Raw genomic sequence first — 19,528 nt, 5'->3', positions numbered from 1 at the left:
TCAGTGGTATGGCATGGAGAGCTCATCAATCACATGGCCTTTGAGCATATGCTTGCACGTGCAGTGCTTGCCTTTCACCCTTGGATAATTTCTGTGGATGTCCCATCGAATGTGTGGCAGCAACACAGTTGTTGAGTTAAATATTTTTATTTAATCCTGTTTCATGTCCATTCAATCCAGTTTTAATCGTGTTTGAAATCCATTACCAGTAGGCTCTTTAACTTTGTTTTATATAAGAGGATTTTTTGTTATTTGCTTAACAAATAAGTTGAATTTCATTGGTCAGTGTTAACTGTCAGTTGCCAGTTTGAAACTAATTACAGTCTTTCTATAATTCTTATATTTTTGCTAAACAGAAGGATGTATTTTATCTTCCCATTTAACCAATCACATAAGTAAGCATAGGATTATTTACATTTTTTACTTTTATTACATTGAAAATTATATAGACCTAATGTTTTAGGTTAATATTTAATATTAAGTTATAACTACGCTAAAACAAAGCCTGATCTCTTTGAAATATCTGACTTTACTGTAGTATTTTTATTATCACTTCAAAAAGCTTGGGCTTAAATGTTAAAATTACTTTTCAAAACAATGTATTACATTATAATAGCATTGACTTCTTTGCTATTTTAATCCTGCTTCTTAATTACAAAGTAATGAAATCATGAGCGTGCATGTAAGGTTTTCTGTTAATCTTGTTATCTTTTGTGTTTTGGTATTTTTTAGGTTAAGTACGAGTTGCTGCTTGAGAAAGAGGGTCAGCTGCGTGATCTGGAAAATAAACTTGGAGAGTATATTGCTTCTTTAGCCTTTCAGAAGACTATTAAAAAATCCAAAATGTTGGAGCTGTATACTGCTATCATAAGTGTACAAGCTTTGCTCTTTGAGCAACTGAGCACGTCAAAAATCCTGTCAGAATTGGAATGTATTCAGATTTTAGAAGCACACAAGCCTGTAAGTAAAGAAGTTGTGAAAATGAAAAAATCCTGTTAGGAGACAGCAACTATCACAGTAGCTTATTTGACTTTAATTTAGCTGTGCTGGTTTGCAGCTCCTGGTGGTCCAGCCTTTCAGTTGTGATTACGTGCACTTTAATGCACTCAAGTAAAAGAAATAAAGAGGAGGAGAGTATTAGTGCCAGAGAATATTGTGTATATTATGATTATTTATTTTTATCTTAGAAGCATCCCGAGATCTACAGTCAAGGAGAGCGGTATTTTATTGGCTAATTAATATTAAGTTTTGATGATCGCAAAGAAGACAATTGGGAAGTGGCTGTGAGTCATGACTGGGATGGTGTGTAAATTGTCATGACTGTGTTATGACAGTGTTCATGTTACAGTGCTATCCATACCGTAAAATCCATTACCACATGAAATGCATCAATCATTGAGATTTTAAAGATTATATTTTAAAGATTAATGATTTTAAATATATTATATTATGCAACCTTCTACCTATCTCCCTCCAAGCATGCTCATACAGTTTAAATAGTAGAAACTTTGGAAAGGCCTCTTCCCTTCATCATATTTATTACAGACTTGGTATGGGCCAGTTTTCTAATCCTTTTTTAATACTTCAGTGCTCTCTATTCATAAGGATTTTATTTTTTTTTTACATTGCTATTTGCAACCATCCAAGTGAGGCTTGGGAGAGCACTGGAGTAGAACAAACAAAATGGGTTTTTAAGAGCAAAACCTCTTTGCTAGAGGGCATCATTAGACAGCTATTGCTGTGAAAACTCCTGGTTAAATTTTACCGCTGTCATCTCTATAGAGTTTCTCTTAGAATGGTAGTTAGAATGCTTATATGCTTCCAGTTTTGTTTAAATTTTGTATTAAATCTATAGGAAATAGTAGTGAAAGTTATATGGAGACGGAATATTAAAAATAATTTAATCTGGGATTTTATGCAGTAAGTGTAAGAGGGCTCTGCAAAGAGGCTGCTTTTAGCTTCTCTGTCCCTGAACAGATGAAGAAAAAGGATTGAATGAGAGACAGAAGAGAGGTCTTGAGTGGCTAGCACTGGATTCTTTAACCAATGTGCAACAACTGAGTTGAGCCCTATTGTGGGGAAAAAACATTTTTAGGCATTGTTTGAAGTGCCTTTTAGGCTTGGTTTACAGGAACTATCTCCTGGTGATCAAACCTTTCTCTTGCTGTGTCTTATTTCTGCTGCTTTGTCACACTAGCTGACAAATTTAAACACCTGCTGCTTTAAATCAAATATATCAGAATACACAGGATTCCTTAATGCTGAGGACGTCAGTGACAGTTTTGCTAGTCAGTGAAACAGGTCTGGCTGTATGTGAATTTGCTTCTTCCTCTTAGAGATAGCGAGTTAATGTTCAGTTTTGGTGTTAGGAGAGTGGGTCTAAGCTCCAATGTCAAATCCTGCTGGCAGGGGAGCAGATATTTAGAGCTGCCATGCTCCAGTGAATTTCAAGCCTGAATATGGCTGATGGCGGGGGATAGATTAAAATTCAGCAAGTTCTTCAATGTTGGGAAGTAGGGTGCTGAGATATTAAGCAACTTCTTTGAGGTCAGATAATGACACTGGAAAACTGGGATATGAAACAGTCTTTCTGATGTCTAGTTTGACTCTTTGACCAAAGAGAGATCTTCAGCATGAGGGATCCAGTCCACTTAAGACTTCCGTTTTTAATCCTAATTTTATCACACTAAGTGTGGATTACTGTCTTTTAACTTCAAATGTCTTTGATATTAGCTGTTGGTACAGCATAGCTAAAACTAGTTGGAGTTTCTCAGGCTGTTTCGGTGGCTTTATGGAGCTTATAGATTAATTCTACTGGTGCTATTCTTTCCTTTGTATTTCGGCCATGCTGGTAGGGTATTTTCTAGATGTCCTCTACAGTGAATGATTTCAGAGAGCATCAACCTTTAACACAATGAAAATTGACTCATATCTTTCAACATTGTTCTGATATTCATAGCCTGCAAGTCATGTTTACTGCAGCCATGCGATGAATTGGAAAGTGTAATGACTGCAAGTGGCTGGGTAGAATGAGGAATGAATAATATCAGAAATTCTGATACCATCTTTTTTTTTCCCCTTCACTCCAAATGAAATTTGTTCTTCCAAGTTAAATTACCACTTTTTATCATCACATATTTTCAACCTCTAGGAGATTGAAGAACTTGACAGGAAGCTGGAGTATGAGATGTTGCATAAGGAGTCAGTTCAGCAGCAGCAGCAGCATCTAATGAATAGGCAGAGGTGGACTCTGGATGGATTGGGACTTTCAAGTGAAGCTGTGGAAACAAATGCAGACAGACAAGTCACAGTTCTGCTAAGACAGGCCATGAATAAATGTAATCAGTTTATAAATCTGCACCAGCAAAGGTGAGTGGTTTGGTCTCAGGTCTTACTAAGTTACTGCAGTCTTTATGGACCATAAGATATCCCAGAGAAACAGCAGGCTGGAAGTTCTGCTGTGCTGGGGAGGGACTATGCATGAAATAATAATAAATTAATTACATATAGATTGTGATGTATTGCATGGCAATCACCGTATCTTGACAGGGGCAGTGGAAAAATAACAATACTCCTTAGCATCAAGGAGGAAAATAACTTTCATCCTGTTCCGTTGACTCCCAAGTAGATAGGTAGGGACTTCAATGAAACCTGATCTGCAGGGGTCAGAGGAAGTAGCTGAAACAATTTAAATTAGACTTCCAACTCCACTGTCACACTGTAGACTGAATTCCCTGTCACACAATCATTTTTGATGGAATATATAAACTCTTCTTCAGAGACAGGCTCAGTTTCACTTTTCTCTAGCCAATTTTTAAGTAAAGACAGTGACAAAATGCCTTTTAGGAGGCATATAGAAATACCTGTCTTGTCGTGAAGGTTACTTGGCAAAAATGGGTGATAATTTGCAAAATTGCTAAGTATTTTATTACATTCATTAGGGTTACAGGAGTCAGAAATTACATTTCCGTGTGTATTGCACAGTGCTAAAAGCCTACCACATTTCAAGGTTCATGTAGGATGCTGGGAAGGGGCTTTCCATGACAAAGATGGTTTTCCGTGAAACGGTATATTAAAAATGGCTTTGGTAAGCTTTGAGTGGAGTTATTGCACTCTTAATTCTATTTTAATTCTGAAAGGGCTGGAGCTATACTCAATGTAGATTAACTGCTCTCCTGTTGCTGAAATAAAGAGTCACTAGAAGAGCAGATAGGGTACTGGCTTGTGGATACTACTGTAGAGATAGATCAGGGAAGCCTTCAAAGAAGCTGCAGCTCATCTTTACTATTTCCCTGAAAACATAACGGAAGAAACAAGTTTTGTATTTTTCCCAAATGACATAACAGTGGCTTCATGATTTGGTCCAGCAATAAAAAAAAATCACCAATAATGTGGAAGTTTACTATTATATTCCAGCAACAAAAAGATCCACAACTTGCCATAAAGTGTGGTGATGAAATGTAAAGAGGAGGTTGGGGACTGGTTTACTCATGTTGTTTTGGAGAGATTCCAGAGTTGAATTGTGTGCAAGAGCACATCCCTCTGATGTTTGCCTGGTGGTTCAGGGGAGAAAGGAAGAGAATTTGGCTTATTTTAGAAGTTACGCTTCTCACCCAACTTGGCTGACAGAAAGAAACGCTTCCTGAATGGATGACTTTCAGATATTGTTTCCTATAATACGGTCACTGCGCCTGAGAAGATTTCAATGTTTATTTTGTCTTTCACTTCAGCTTGAGAGATGAGCAATGGAATTGCGTGGCGCTTGAAGATCTCCTGGAAAAGATAGAAATGGATGCATTTTTGGCACTTTATAGTCAGGTAAGCATGAAATTGAACAAAGCTTCCAAGTTTAAATTGCAGCTGTATCCGGAAATCAGCTTTTCTTGCTTCTTTGGGAACCATTACAGATGTATTTGGACACAGTTCTGCTAATAGTCACTACCAGTTCCAGTGTTTGCAGCCTGTATTATCGTTTACTGCAGTTAATTCTGACCTACTTTCAGCTTTTTGAATTTTACTGAGTTATGCTTCTTTTTGTTCACTTACAAAATCCATTCTGGGGGTTGTCCTGTTACATTTCATTCTGTGGAAAGAACTACATTGCCTAAGTCTCTGGTTTACAGACAGTTTTACAGTCTGATTTTCATGTAATTAGGCAAGGGTTTTGTTTAGGCTTTAATCAGTGTTAGAAAGGATTTGCACTGATCATTTTACAACACTAAATGATAGAAGACTGCTAGTTAAATTTTCTAGTATCATTACTCATACTGTTTTCAGAAAAAGCTATGCCTCTTCAGATCATTTGCTGTCTGTTGGCTGCCTGTCAGTGCCACAGAAGGCATTAAAACTGAATAGCTGTTGTCCCCAAGTTTTATCTGCAGGCCTTGTTTGAGATATATAGCTAGCATCAGAAAGGAGACTGTTTTGCAGCTTTTCTCATGCCTCTCAGGGACAAGTGTGGTCACAGTCACCTGTATCATAAATTGGGAGCTTCAGAGGCCAGCAAGCCCAGGAGGGACTGCTTAGACTGAGGGATCTCAGCTTTTCCTGTGTCTCAGCTTGTTTCTGCTCAGTTTTCTGAACTCCTTGTCCTCTCTTCAGTTACATGTGTATTTGAGGTCAGCTGCTCTCACAAAGAATTGGAGTGAAACTCCTGTGTGTTATATCTGTGTTAGGAAACCCACCTGGAAGGTAGCACGTGTTTTCAGATCCTTTCTCTGATTTGGTTAAGGAATTTGCATCAAGAACTCCTAAAGCTCACAGGAGTGTGGTGGTCACTTCAGTGTCTGTCTCTCATGGGGACGCTTGGGCTCCATTCAGAGCACAGTCCTTCCATAAGCTGTGCTGGAAGAGACTTACTCTGGATATCTGGCAGCCTGATGGTGAAGGTGCTGTCCTGGAATGGAAGATTTTTTAATATTTAATTAGATTTTTGTTCCTCCTGTTGCAACTGTTTTTTTCCAAACCATCTTGCTACCCTGTTGGCCTTGACATTTTGGGCTATTGTAAGCAGATGTGGGTATCGGGAGCTGTTCGGTTCTGGTCCAGCCTTCAGCTCTTTCTCACTGTTTTCTGCCTTCATGGCCTACTGCACATAGAGCTTCTGGCATTTTATTTGAACTTCACAGAAAGAGCATCCTGCTGACACTCATAAAAAATTTCCACTGCAGGGCTTTGTTTGATGCTCATGATGTAAATAATCACATGATGGTGAGTTTTAATCTGATCATTTCTTTATAAACTTTATATGTATTCCTTTATGCTCTTTTGAAATAACTTGTGTAATGCTGATGAGAGAGTCATCCACTATTTTCAGTTAGTCATTCAGTCATGGAATGGTGATATGGGCAGAGGCAGCTATAATGCTTTTCAGAGTTGATACTAAATTTGAGGCTTTATTTGCCCATTCATAGTTGCATTCTCTAACAGCTCAAGATTTCAGAACACTTTTCTAGGAGAAAAGGGGTTCTTTTGTCAATGTTCAATGTTCAATGTTCCTTTTTTTTTTTTTACTGAGTTAACAGGCTTATTTGAATATTTTGCTGAAATGTACAGTGCTTCAGCTACATGTTGAATATGATAAATATAAGATAACATAATTTCCATTCAACATCACTGGAAAATAAACATCAGAACAGATACAAAAATTGGAAGTGCTTTGAAAGGTCTTTTGGACTTCGCTAATCTTTCCTTGTACTACTGTGGTTGAAGTTATTGGTCTTGGTGAGCCATAGTCTTCTCAATTCTTTTTACATTGTTGTTTTTTGTTGGTTTTTTTCCCTAATTCCACTACTTAGAGGGGGCCTATAGGGAAGATGAGGAGAGAGTCCTTATCAGGGAGTGTAGTGATAGGATGAGGGATAGCAGTTTTAAACTGAAGAGAGTAGCCTTATATTAGATATTAGGAAGGAATTCACTGCCACGGGTTGCCCAAGGAAGCTGTGGATGCCTCCTCCCTGGAAGCGTTCAAGGCCAGGTTGGACAGGGCTTTGGGCAACGTGGTCTGGTGGGAGGTGTCCCTGCCCATGGCAGGGGTTGGACTGGATGAGCTTTAAGGTCCCCTCCAACCCAAACCATTCTATGATCTATGATTATATATTTATCTGCCAGAATATGCTGCACCCAGAAATGCTGGCCATTATAAAGGCTTTAAACAGCTCAGACCAGCTCCTCCAGAGTAGCACCACTGAGACCATTATCACAGTTTAATTTCAGTGGTTTAAAATCTGCTATTGCCTTGCAATCTTGGACTAATTGAAGGGAACTTGTACACTGTTTATATAGCAATTTCACAGGCTGGCAAAAACAATTGCTGCTAAGTGGGAACTCCTAAAAGAAAGCATGAATATTGCATTAATTTCATACTGTGTTTCTTAGCTTGCCATGCTTATAGGCATAAGAGGGCAGGAAGATGATGCATGTAACAAACCAGCTGTTCAGCAGAAGAGATCTTATCTTGCAAAGGATGTTGTGAAATGTTTTTCTGCTGCTCTGGAGTTCGGTTGTCTCCTATAGAGCCTCAGCACCTATGTCTCTCATGAAGACATGAATTTAAGATGTGTGGGATGTTAAGATGAATGCTGAAGCAGCTGTGTAGGACATCGTGGAACGGAAGGGAGACAAACCTGGTGTCAGAGTACTGTTGCTTCTGGCTGTGAATAATCTTTCCCAAAAGACATTGGCTCTTTTCTTAAGATTTCAGTTCAAAGACAGTGCTCTTTATCATTTGCAAGTGTTAACCACATTTATCATTGTACTGCCCAGGACCAGCCAGGCATGTGGTTTTGCACATTACTGTGGCTTGTTTCTGTCCTAGAAACCTTTATAATTAAACACTGACACTCCTTGTTCTATATTCCCTAAGATCATACCACTTGACTGGTGAAGAAGCTGGTTATTGCTTTTCTACAGCATTGGTAAACCATGTTACCTAAGTTGCTGACAATTTAATTGTTTTCCTATGATAATTGTCAAGTTTCTTTGGCACAGATGCATTGTGGAAGAGCTTCTAAACGGCATGACATGTATTCTGCAAGTTGAGAGGTTAAAATCATTGTTTTGCAGCTAACAGATGCGTGCAAACAATGTCTGTCATAATTTTCACAGTACTAAATCCTCTTAGCACCCTAGCAGGTGAACAATGACCCTGGATAATTACAGATTTTGCCATCTTGAAGACAGAGATTTAAGAGCACTTGAAAAACTGGATGCACTCTTCAGTGTATACTTTGAGATTGTGCTTTATGTTTTGTTCATAAGATTCTCTGAAGAAATAATTAATTTGTGTAAATATGCATTAGATATACCACTGGGGTTTGTGTTTGTATTATTCATATAAAGTATAGCCCAGAGATATTCTGGGACATACTTTATTGAAATTCTATAAACCCTATACATATTTACCCTGCAGATATACAAAACAAAATTTATGTTCTCAGCAAGTATAGTAACAAGTATTCCAAAGTTGACTGTTCTTAAATCAACTGTAAAGAAGTATGTGCTTAGTAGAAAAGTAATTTATTGAAGCTCACAGTTTAACATGTTCCTACTCTTGTATGTGCTTATCCTGTAAGCTGGTAGAGAAATTGATCTTTAAATATTTCCCCCTCCTCTGTTTTCTTAAAATTTATAGAACAAATTATATTGTGTATTAGGAAACTGTAGGCATTTTTCCCCTGTATCTTACACTCATTCTTTTCTTTGAAGAAGATTTTCCCCTTTAGACTAGTTTTTAGAACTGGATACAGGCCTCTCTTGAAAACCAGGTAAGTGTTATGTTGCTACATTTCATGTTTCAGCTTACATCCTTATCGAGGCAGATCTAGGTCAGTAAAAGATTTGCTTGAATGATAGTGAGTTCAGGATCATAAGCATCTGGCTGAGAAGCTTCTTTTAAATAAGCTCACAGCTATTGCCCCAGGTATGCTACTTGCATTTTAGAGACAACAGATGATGCAGGCAGACTGTGATGTGGGAACAGAATAGTGAGCTTGAAGCACAGCATGGATCAAGTTCATTGGTTCTTGCGTTAGTTGTTTAAATATACATTGCTCAGTCCAAATGCTTAAAAGTAATTCTGCTGGTAGTAAACTACAGTTCATTCCTGGTTTTATTTTGACCAAATTCAGAGAATACAAATGAGGTTATTGGTGGCCCAAATAGCAGTTGTATCCATTAGATGTTATGAAAAAAGTCAATTCCTAATCTTGTGGTACCTTACCATATAATATACCAGAAGAACCACACTCCTCCCGCTCCAGAGGACTGTGGATGTGCCTAGTGTGGCCATTCCTGCGTTTGCATGCACATTCACTTCTCCCTCCCACTTCTGCAAGCTGCTCTGAGTAGCTGTGAGCATCTGCAAGTGCTGCTCACTGCTGATGCCTGTTCACACATCAGCACTCTCTTTGCTGTACACATTCTAGATGTAGGTGGCTGCTGGGCGCCTGTGCCACTTTTGATACTGTTGAAAGCTGGGTGGCACCTTGTGGGATTACTTATCATGTATTCTGCTGTGTTATAAAAGCATTAAGGATTGCCTCTCAGTCCAAATCTTACTTGATGCAGACAGTTAAGGGTCAGAGTGGAGAAAAGAACATTTTACAGAGGGAACTATTAGAGAGGAAATCAGTACTGAAGTCATGATGTTTCGATCATCTGTATATAAATTACCAAGTTAAGGATCCTTGAGACCATTTAGCCAGAAAGGGCAGAATAGGTCACAGAGGTGTGTAATTTTTATTCTCACTTAGTGTTGTTTTTTGTAAGTTTCTAGAACAGTTCTTAAAGACCAGAAGTACAACACAGTCTGTATACAAGTACAGAAAATAAACACAGGTTTCTGTATTGAGGTTTACGTTCTTATTTACATTCCTCTGCAGAGAAGAATCAAATAATTTCTTGCCCTAAGTAGCCTGAACAGACATCTCTTTCACCTAACCTTAGTGCCTGGTTAGGGTGAAAATATTGACATTTTAGATACTGTGCCAACTCACTAATCTCTCATCAGTTATAGGATTTTGTCTTATTCATTCTGGTATCTCAGTGATGTCCATGGAAAACCTATCACAACACTGAGAAGCCCAGGAAACTTTGAGAAGTGGCTAGTTTTCCTGCCTTTTGGAGAGGAGTTCTCTGCTTGGAGCATGGTTATGGGAAGAGGAGGTTGTTTGATTTCTTTATTTTGTGTAGCAGTCTAAATTTGGATTAACGCTGCTTTGTGGGTGATTGCTTTGTTTCTTTTCACATGGATTTAGCAGAAATAATTATCCTTTACAGAGCATCCTTTTGGTGAAATGGCTTCTTTCAAAGAAGACTCGTGTAATATGGGGATGTCCTAGGTGCATTCACTCCTCTGAAAATTCATAATGCAAAAGAGAGGCAGAGTTCAAACTCTGGCTGTGACATTTTGAATTCATTGTGGACAAAGAAATTGTCTGTCTCCCTGCATGGTGGGACCTTGTGGGTTTTTTTTATGTGACATTGGCTTTGTGGTTATCTCCCCCATCAGTGCTTATAAGAGGGTCTACAGAGCGGAGCTGTCTCAGCTCTCATGACTCATCTCGAACGTTTGGCATGTTTTACCTAACTTTGGCAACCAGGGATACATGTACAGTTCGAATAGACTGTAAGAGCTTTTTTTTTTCCTAGCATCCTCTGAGGCGTTTAACTTGCTTTAATTTGATCTACACATTTCCTTCCATGTAGTTCTCAATATATTGTAGACTTTACATATTTGATATGCATGAGAAATCTGCAGAAACAGCCCTGAAGACACAGTACTTGTGGCAGCAGAACAGAAAATAACAACAGGGTTTTGGTGTTGAGCGGGACAAGAAATGGTGCTGACTGATGGTCTAGGGAAGAACTAGATTTGAACTTGGTCTATCTGAACACTGTCAATATGCTTTACCACTGACCTTTGGGCCAAAAAATAGAGGAAGTTTGAAAAAAAAAACAACAAACGAACAACAAAAAAACCCCCAACAAATCAACTACCAAAGCAAAACCAGGTGTTTCCTTCACCTCTTAACAAATGTTACAAGCTGTTCTCTGAGCTTATCACAGAATCTGGTGTTAAGGGAGGCTGAACAAAGAAGCCCTCAACCATGGCAACATGTAAATGTTGTCATAAGGTATTAGAATCTGGTTTTTTCCCCCCTAATTCTACGGCCCAAGGAATGCTATATTGCTTCATTGCTATTTTTAAAAGATTTCTTTATAATAGTACAATCCATAAATTAACTAAACCTTACATGCTAGAATATAGTTGCACTGTGATTTTTGAGTCTGAAAGGCATATACTACATCCGCTAAGCACATATGCTAAGAGCAACTGGTTGTTTAGCGTTTACACTGCCCATATCCAGAATGAAGTGGACAATGGTAATACTGTCACCACTAACATGATTTTCAATATTTTTTGCTTCTATAATGAATAAATCTTTAGTGATAGCAATTAAAATTTGCTACCTTTTTGTTTATTTTCAATGCTAAATTTATCTGTCTTCCACTCATTAATCCTGTAGGAGCTCCGGCTGACAAGTTATTTAGCTAAACTGACGGGGGTACCAATGGGAATGTTGCACAGGATCCTGAACTTACTGCTGCCCTCCAGCTCACAAAGTGAGGTTCTTTCTGTCCTTGATTCCATCAGTAAATATTCAGATGGTGTCGCTGAAAGTGACAGCAATGCAGATGAGTCTGGCAGCTGTAAGAAAAGGTAAGTGTGATATTTTTGGTAGGCCATTGCAAGAGAAAATTATTGCTTTACATGTATGTATTTGCTGGACAAGCAGATTCACAGCAATAGAAAAAGATCACAACTGCATAAGTTTCCTTTTGAAATATTTTTCTGGGGTAAAAATACTTTGAAACTGCTACTTTTATTTTGGAAATATTTTGACTATAATAAAAGATTTCTACATAATGATTTGATAAATTTTATAACTTTATTAATTAAACAGTTATAGATTTATAAATCTTGTTCTGATAATTTTCTTTCTTTAACTCTGATTGGAGTTCATGAAAATATTTTCCTGCCAGCTTTATTATTCATAATATTCCTAGCACACCAGATTTCAAGCATCTATAGCCCCTAAAGATATACAGGAGGAACTCCTTTATAATAATGGAAGTTTCAACCTTGTAGATGCCTGTCCTTTTGTAGTTCATTACTACTGTCCCAACTGGTGACTGTTTTTTCTTTTACTCACGGAGATGGGTGGTCTCCCAGAGCCTTCATCCCTCCAGTTTATCCCCATTAACACCACCTGTGCAGCTAACACTGAGAGGTGCTTCTGGACCCACTCTCCCAGCTCCCTGCCATGACAGGGGAAGGGGAGAACAGCAGATCCTGTGACACTTGGCCTCTGGTTGTCAGCTGTGAGTTACCAAGGAACAGATAAGGCTCCTTGGGACCAGGCCCTGAGGTGTGATCTTTGCTGGTTTAAACGATTTGTGACAGCATAGCAGAAATACTTGAATAGTCTTACTGACTTTATTCATGGTATTACTGTAATGGGCTTGGTACCTAAAATTACAAAGGAGAGGAAAGTGTGAATATTTGGGGATTTGCTGCTGGGAGTTTTTTTTTTTACTGCTCCTTCAGGAAGAACCAAGAGTTGTGGCAAGCACTAGAGAACAAAGTAAGGCAAGATCTGATAAACAGAAGTTTGGAAAAGATCCCTTCTCTAAATAAGAGAAAAAACAGGTAAGGAGAAAAGAGGAAGAAACATACATGATTTTTTTTATACTTAATTTCATCTCCAACGATTCCTTTTATATGTGTTAGAAATCAGAAAAGAAGTTCATAAGTATGCATTTTCTGACACTGTTCTGCTGTTTGGTGCTTGTGTTTCCTACAATTTATTTACACATAATAAGCAATAATAGTAAATGCCTAAAAAAGATTTTTTCCATATGTATCCACAAAATTCACACATTTTTCATATACATTTCCCATTTTCCCTGTGGTTATTTATTATCAGGTTACCTTTCCTTATGCAATTTTATGTCTCATCAAATGATATGCAAATTATTAGGAATTGAAATGGAAATTGTAATTCTGTCTGTTGAAATATCATTTTCTTTAGCTTCTAAAGTTATCACTTCTATGTCAGGATATGATATAGGAAGTATGCTATTTTGCCCAAGTTTTAATTTTTTTTTCATTAATGTAGCTTGATAAAGACGAAGCAACTTGCCCTCGTGGAGAAAGCATCATTCATTAAACTTCAGTGTTCACCTACACATCCTCCTATGGAACAGTCGGATCCACCTATTCTTTTGAGCACTGCAGCTGCCAAAGCCATAGAGCTATTGGAGTCAGGGGAAAAGGTATTTTTGTTCTGTGAGCCAAGTGATCCAGTACCTCCTTTGCATAATTCTCCAAGGAAAAAGAAGAAGAACTTTCTTAATTCCAAAAAGGCTGCTCATGCAAATAAGGACTTGTGAGAGCAATCTCCGTTCAAAGTATCAATTAGGGAAGAGGAAATCATTTAAAATTTGGTAAAATAATGGGAAAGAATGAACTGTGCAGTTTAAATAACACATGTGTTTTAATCTTATTTGCCTGACATTGTAAATAGCTGTAATTTTAGAATGGCATGGATAGCCATGTGCATTGTGCATTTTTTATTTGTTGTCAGCGTACGATGCAGTAGATGAAATATGGGTGTTCTATGGTGCACGTTCTGGCAGGCAGGACTCAGTGTTCCTTCAGTACATTTTGGTAATTTTTGCACTGATTTTACTGTAGCTGTATTTTCATAATTTATATAGAAAATTTATTTATTTCATATAAAGTAAGTACTGATTTGCTATCCCTGTGTTTATATATTCATGTAATAAGCTGCGGTACAGCAGGTGACATGAAGAGATTAAGTGGATGAACCACAAGTCCTCTGTTCTCTGATTTTCTGTTATTCTAGCTTATTTGCGGTTTAATGTTGTGCTCTTAATAGGCTTTGAATGTTACTTCTGCAGTCTGTGTTCTACAATGATAGCTGGTAGTTCAGATCTTCAGCGTATACACGTATCCTTAGCCTTACATCCTGGAGTAACTTCGGCTTTTCACTGTTGTTTCTAAAGTTACTTCAGCTGAACTAAATATGGATGTGGCTACAGTTCAAAACTGTTAAATCTTTGCGACCTGTTGCAGTCTTTTTCTTGGTGACCCAATATCCATCACACTTGCTCAGACAAAAAGGGAAAAATGTAAATAGGCATGTAATAAAAGCTTTTTTGTTTGAAAGGCTGCCAACTGTCACAATTTAGGTGGGTATTTTTGAAGTTCTTATTCCTGAATTTCTCATAAGATGATATTCTCATCAATTTAATTTCAAAAAAAGTTAATTTTTTAATTTTTTTTTTGTTGAGAAAAAGAAGCCTGTAAATATGAACCCTAAAAACAGGAACAGGAAAGGCTAATTAAAAGAAACACATCTATTTGTTAATGTTTCGTGACAGTTGAGCCTATTTGAGGGTTTTTGAACTATATTGGAATGCTGTGCTCTGAGGGTACTGTGATTATATTTTTGCAGCTTTACATCTATGGAGTTTGTGTCTTTGTATTAATAGAGTACAAATTTAATTTTAAAAAATAAAAAGTTGCAATGTATGTTTGTCTGCAGTTGGCATCTATTCCAAGTGGGAAAAAAAGCTTTTATTTTTTTTCTCCACTTCTCTTGACAAATTTAAATATTCATCCCACAGTAAACAACAATTAGTGTTTCATATCGCTGTTAGCATTAGAAAATGTATGCAGTAATTAGCCTGATAATCCTAATTATTTTTTGATTACGTTCTTCAGTCTGTTCATAGAAGTAATCGCGCTCACAGAAAAAGGAGTCTATCAGGATTCTGGGAGCTCGGAGTCACTACATTTTAATGCATCTCGTGTATCATCCAAGGTGTGGGTAGGTAAAGGTAGAGTCTGTCCTTGGAGGTGGGTCAGAGCAACATAGGAGGAGGCTCAGGTGTTTCAGGGGTTGGAAGGGTTTGGCCCCATGCAGGAAAAGCCAATAGCAAAACCCAAGTCGTGCTCAGGTCTCCAAGCAGCGCTTGGAAGCTGATGAGCCGTCTCTTGAATGGGAATCCCTCCCAAAATTTTTGGAAAGCCCAGACTACAAGCTGTTACAGTATAAAAGGAAAATGACAGTCCTGATCACAGATAAGCCATTGGGGCCAATAGCTTTAATCAATTACAGTAATACAATGCAACATCTGAATATTGATAGCAGTATTGGTTTATTGTCCATAGCAGATAATCTGTATGTCTAATAATAGAAAACTGATTTGTATCTCTCTTGTACCTCATCACAGATTTGAAGCAGCTCAGTGATTGCAACTCTTTTAGTGGGGAAAGTCATGCCCTGCAATGAATCAGCTTCGTATCATGCAATGCATATTCAAATAAATGTACAGATCTTAACATCTCTTGTGCCTTATGAAAGTACTACCTAGGTAATAGCTCACTTCAACAAAGAGCTGACATGTTCAGCTTTGAATTGTTCAGAGGATGTAGGAGGGCCAGCTGTTGTGTGTGCCATTCTGTGTGCATATACCGTAGGTATTAACATCTGTATTTCACAGTTGAAGTCTTCCAAGGAACATGTGCTGAACAAGCCATTCAAATTAAGCCCATTTGGCTTAATAGTCATTAATAAAATAAGTAACATAATGCCAAATTCTTCAGGATTTTGAACATCACATGAAGCAAATGGTTCTTCATTCTCACTAAATTAATATCACAAAGGAACACCTTACCGTCTGGATGAACCTCTTATTTTAAACAGATGTAGCTAAATCAAAAAGTTACAGGTATCTGGTAAGAGTGCTAATATCACGCTCATTGCAGAAGTGAGATTTCAAGGAAATGCCTCACTTGTTTAGCAGCTCTTCCTCTGGGTTTCTACCTGGTTATATAATGTATTTTACTGAGGACTGGAAATGAATGACCCTCTAATGAATCCCACAGTTATTTGTGTTCCCCTGGAAGTTTATAACTTCTCATATTGTCCCTGGCCATTGACAGGCTCCTTGGCATTATCATTAGCCCAGATTTCCGCTCATGGTGCGATCTCTCATGAAGAACAACACAGTGTTCGCCAAAGCACAGGTACATATTCGTAGGAGACAAAATGCTATCACCATACAAAGGCCTGAAGAAAATTATTTTGGGATACTTTGGTCCTTTTAACATTTAAGATTAAATGGGCACTTACTAGAATGTTTAAAATTGTTATGGTCCTTGGTGTCCATAGATTTAAATGGAATCAGTATCCATATGCTTCTTGACCTTTGCAGCTGTTTGCAGTGTGGCACATAATTATTTTCTGCTGTGTCATATGATCCTGTTGTTCCTGTTGTATGCCGTAGTTTCCTCATGAATGCATTTACTGGAGTCTAATTAATTTAAGTAATGAAGTTCTTTGCTATATCTCCTAATAGAGGTTGAAACAAAAAATCACATTGTTATAGAGAATAGCATGAAGACTGTAGAGTTCCCTCTAGAAAGAGTAGGATTTTAAAAGATGGTTTATTCTTCTCTCCATATTTCTGTCTTGGCATATCAGAGATACTAGATTAGCATGCCAGAAATATTGTTTACTCATTTGTTTAGTTTAACTGTAAAATCAAGGTTTTATTTAAAAGATTTGATTTTAAAAGGTTCTTTAATAAAAAAGAATCCCACATGGTGAAACACATTTTAGGGAAGAGTGTTTTCTGTACACAAAATCTTGCTCTACAGTAACTGAGCTGAAAATGTTTCCATGAAACAAGTGGGTTGAGATTTCCTACAATACGTTACCGTTTCACTTCTCTGTCCTCAGTATTATTAATTATTATAAGGTAAAATACACATTCTAAGCCTAATGAAGAATAATTAATACCAAGAATGGATAACTGGATATTCTACTAAAGACTATCAACATTGTGTCAGAAAGTCAATCAATTTTAAAGAAAAGTGAAAATACATATCTGGACCCAGCACCCCACTACAGAAAAATATAAAAGTGGAAGTAAAAGGTTTGACATTTTTGTAGAATCAATTGTTATATTTAATAAGTAACTTTGTCTTCACTTCTTGCTATAATAGTTTTGGTTTTGCATTATTTTTAAAAGTGATAGTGTCTCTTTAATAGGGTCAATTCTGCAAAATACTAATTTTTTTATTTGAACCTGGGGAAATCATGCTGCCTTCTTTCATTATCTTGTATATACCCAGCTGCTATTTTAACACCTTTATTTCTTCAGGGGAATGTTAAGTTTTTATGCTGTTATCTTAATACAACCCAGTGCCAATAATTAAACTGCCTTTCATCAACAGCGCTTACTCCCCCAGAGTCCAACAGCAGGATTTTCAAAGCACCAAATGCCAGGTCCACTCCCTCAGCCGACCCCGTTCCCCCTTTGCCCTGTGCTGAAATGATTCGCTGCTGTGCTGATAGAACTGATGCTGACAGAGGCCTACCAACATAAAGCTTATTTTCCTTACTGAATTGCAAAAGCTATATTTCCACAGGCTGTTGAGAACTGTATGAGAGTTCATATGAACACTTGTACCAGCAGAGCAGTATCGTGTAAATGATGAACGTTATCCGCCCAGCCGAGTGCTCCAGGTAGGATCCACCTTTGCCCCTTCTGCTTCCCCATTCCCCACTCAAGTCCTCTTCTGCAAAACAGCTGGTAAAGGCCACCAGCTCAGGCCTTATGTGCTCTCTTTCCATTTGTTTTCTTGTCACTCAGAGGGAACAAGATAGGGAAAGTCAGACTGAATACTTGTGAAAGACTATACAACATGCTCACCATTTGTCTTTGTGTTGCAGACAAGCTGTGATATAAATGGTCCATTTAATGAGAACTGATAATGCCCATCTCTATATTTTAGCAGTCTGTGCTCAATGGTATACATAACTACTAGTTAGATGGTATATATAACGACTAGTTATTTTTCTCACCTCAGCTGTGTCAGGAAGCTTGAGAGCCACATTGACTGAAAGCAATTTGTTTTCCCCAAAGTTCAGACATTCCTGTGGAGAGCAGGAGACAAACATTTGGTTATACAAGCAGGAAAGTGAATTTTATTTCAGAAAATTCAACTTCTTTGAAGCAATTCTTCGATTAAAACAGAGAAGCTACCTGCAGAAGAGAGGCTGTGTATTTTCAGCCACTTCTGTTTGAAGGAAGATAATTGAATATGAAAATAAATTAAAACCTGGAAGATATCATTGCCAGCCAAAATAGCACTCAGAATCTGAGGGCAGAATTGATGTTAGTCTTTGGTTCTTGGTTTTGTGCAGTTGAGAATGACATCTGGTTACAATATGTGAATGGCTTTTTAGTTAACTGAACAAAAATATTACTACACAGAGTGTTTCAGAAGGAGTAAAAAAGCTACTTTCAGTATAAATTGAAAGGCTGTTAGAAAATATTTTGAGTGGATAGATGTGCAATGGCTGTATTAATTGGAATACATGTATGATTGATTGTTGGATATTTCCAGTATATTTTTGTTCTGCTCATGTCTTGGCCATCACTAGTAATTAAATCTCATCATGTCTCCCAGCAGATCTTTACTCACTTGCTGTTGATCACTAGTAATTAATTGCTTTAAAATTACCATCTTGGCTGTATCTGCCAAGGAGTTTGTTTGTTGTTGCTCTTTGTATACTGTACAAACTCTTTAATTGAGGGTTGCATTATTGAAAGTGATCTCTTTCAAAGGGATCTCTATTTTCCCATCCTTATGTCTTGGAGAATATTGAGGAGATGTCAATGGTAGTGAAGAGCTGTTTCTGCAGTTAAAACTTCTCAGCTGTAGCAGTACCGTGCTGATCTGAGAGAGCTCCCGTCCACTCAGCAATGGCAGCACAGCCACAGCTGTGGGGTTCTCCTGGTGTGAAGAGAGCGCATCAGCTGGTGATGGCTGCAATGTCCTAGAAACCTTTGTGCTCTCAGTGTAGGAAGAGAAGCCTGGGAGGGCTCACTCTTTTTTTCTTTCCTTTTAAATGAGGTCTACTAAAGATATTAAAACTATAAATACAGAATTACTTTACAATCACACTCTTACTTCTGCATGTAGTCCCAGTTACATCAGTGCTAAGCTTGGGCCCATGTCTTCAGTCTCTGAGCCCAAATAGCCATTCTGCATCCAGTGAGGACATCAGTTGTCTGATCCCTTCTCTTCCATCTCTGCTCAACACCTACACAAAGCACCAGGGATGAGCTGATTCCTCACAGGTCAGCTCCTACCTTACCTTCCTTGTCTCTGCCTTGTTGGACAGAGATGTGACAGTTTGTCATGTACACTGGTAGAAAAGCACCTAGAAAAGTCCAGAACTTTTTGTCAACTCCTTTCTTTCAGATTTGCTTTTTTGTCATGGGCGAGTTAAACAAGGAAGCCTGTGTGAATCCCAGTGATGGATGAATGAATGCACTGCATTTCTATTGTGCATAAAACAAGTGAAAAATCATGCCAACACCGGAATAAGGCAGTTCTTGGCCAACTGTTGAATATGCAACA

The 19,528-nt window shown here is 37.9% G+C and overlaps 1 protein-coding gene across 1 annotated transcript in view; it reads left to right on the top strand.

Annotated features, from left to right (window-relative positions):
- The window catches only part of EVC2 (Ellis van Creveld syndrome 2), a gene marked incomplete at both ends in the record, with an annotated part of 57,152 nt that extends 42,234 nt beyond the window's left edge, over nucleotides 1-14,918 (top strand). Inside the window, 7 exon segments of the mRNA XM_010187359.1 lie at nucleotides 733-960; nucleotides 3,152-3,369; nucleotides 4,731-4,818; nucleotides 11,529-11,722; nucleotides 12,611-12,712; nucleotides 13,182-13,451; nucleotides 14,813-14,918. Of these exon segments, the coding sequence (XP_010185661.1) occupies nucleotides 733-960; nucleotides 3,152-3,369; nucleotides 4,731-4,818; nucleotides 11,529-11,722; nucleotides 12,611-12,712; nucleotides 13,182-13,451; nucleotides 14,813-14,918 (1,206 nt within the window).
- Between the last annotated feature and the right edge of the window lie 4,610 nt (nucleotides 14,919-19,528).

The sequence above is a fragment of the Mesitornis unicolor genome, unplaced genomic scaffold (genome assembly GCF_000695765.1).
Source record: "Mesitornis unicolor isolate BGI_N332 unplaced genomic scaffold, ASM69576v1 scaffold16136, whole genome shotgun sequence".
NCBI classification, from domain to species: Eukaryota; Metazoa; Chordata; class Aves; order Mesitornithiformes; family Mesitornithidae; genus Mesitornis; species Mesitornis unicolor.
The sequence above is the reverse complement of the archived record's forward strand: the minus strand, read 5'-3'. Positions and strand labels throughout refer to the sequence as shown.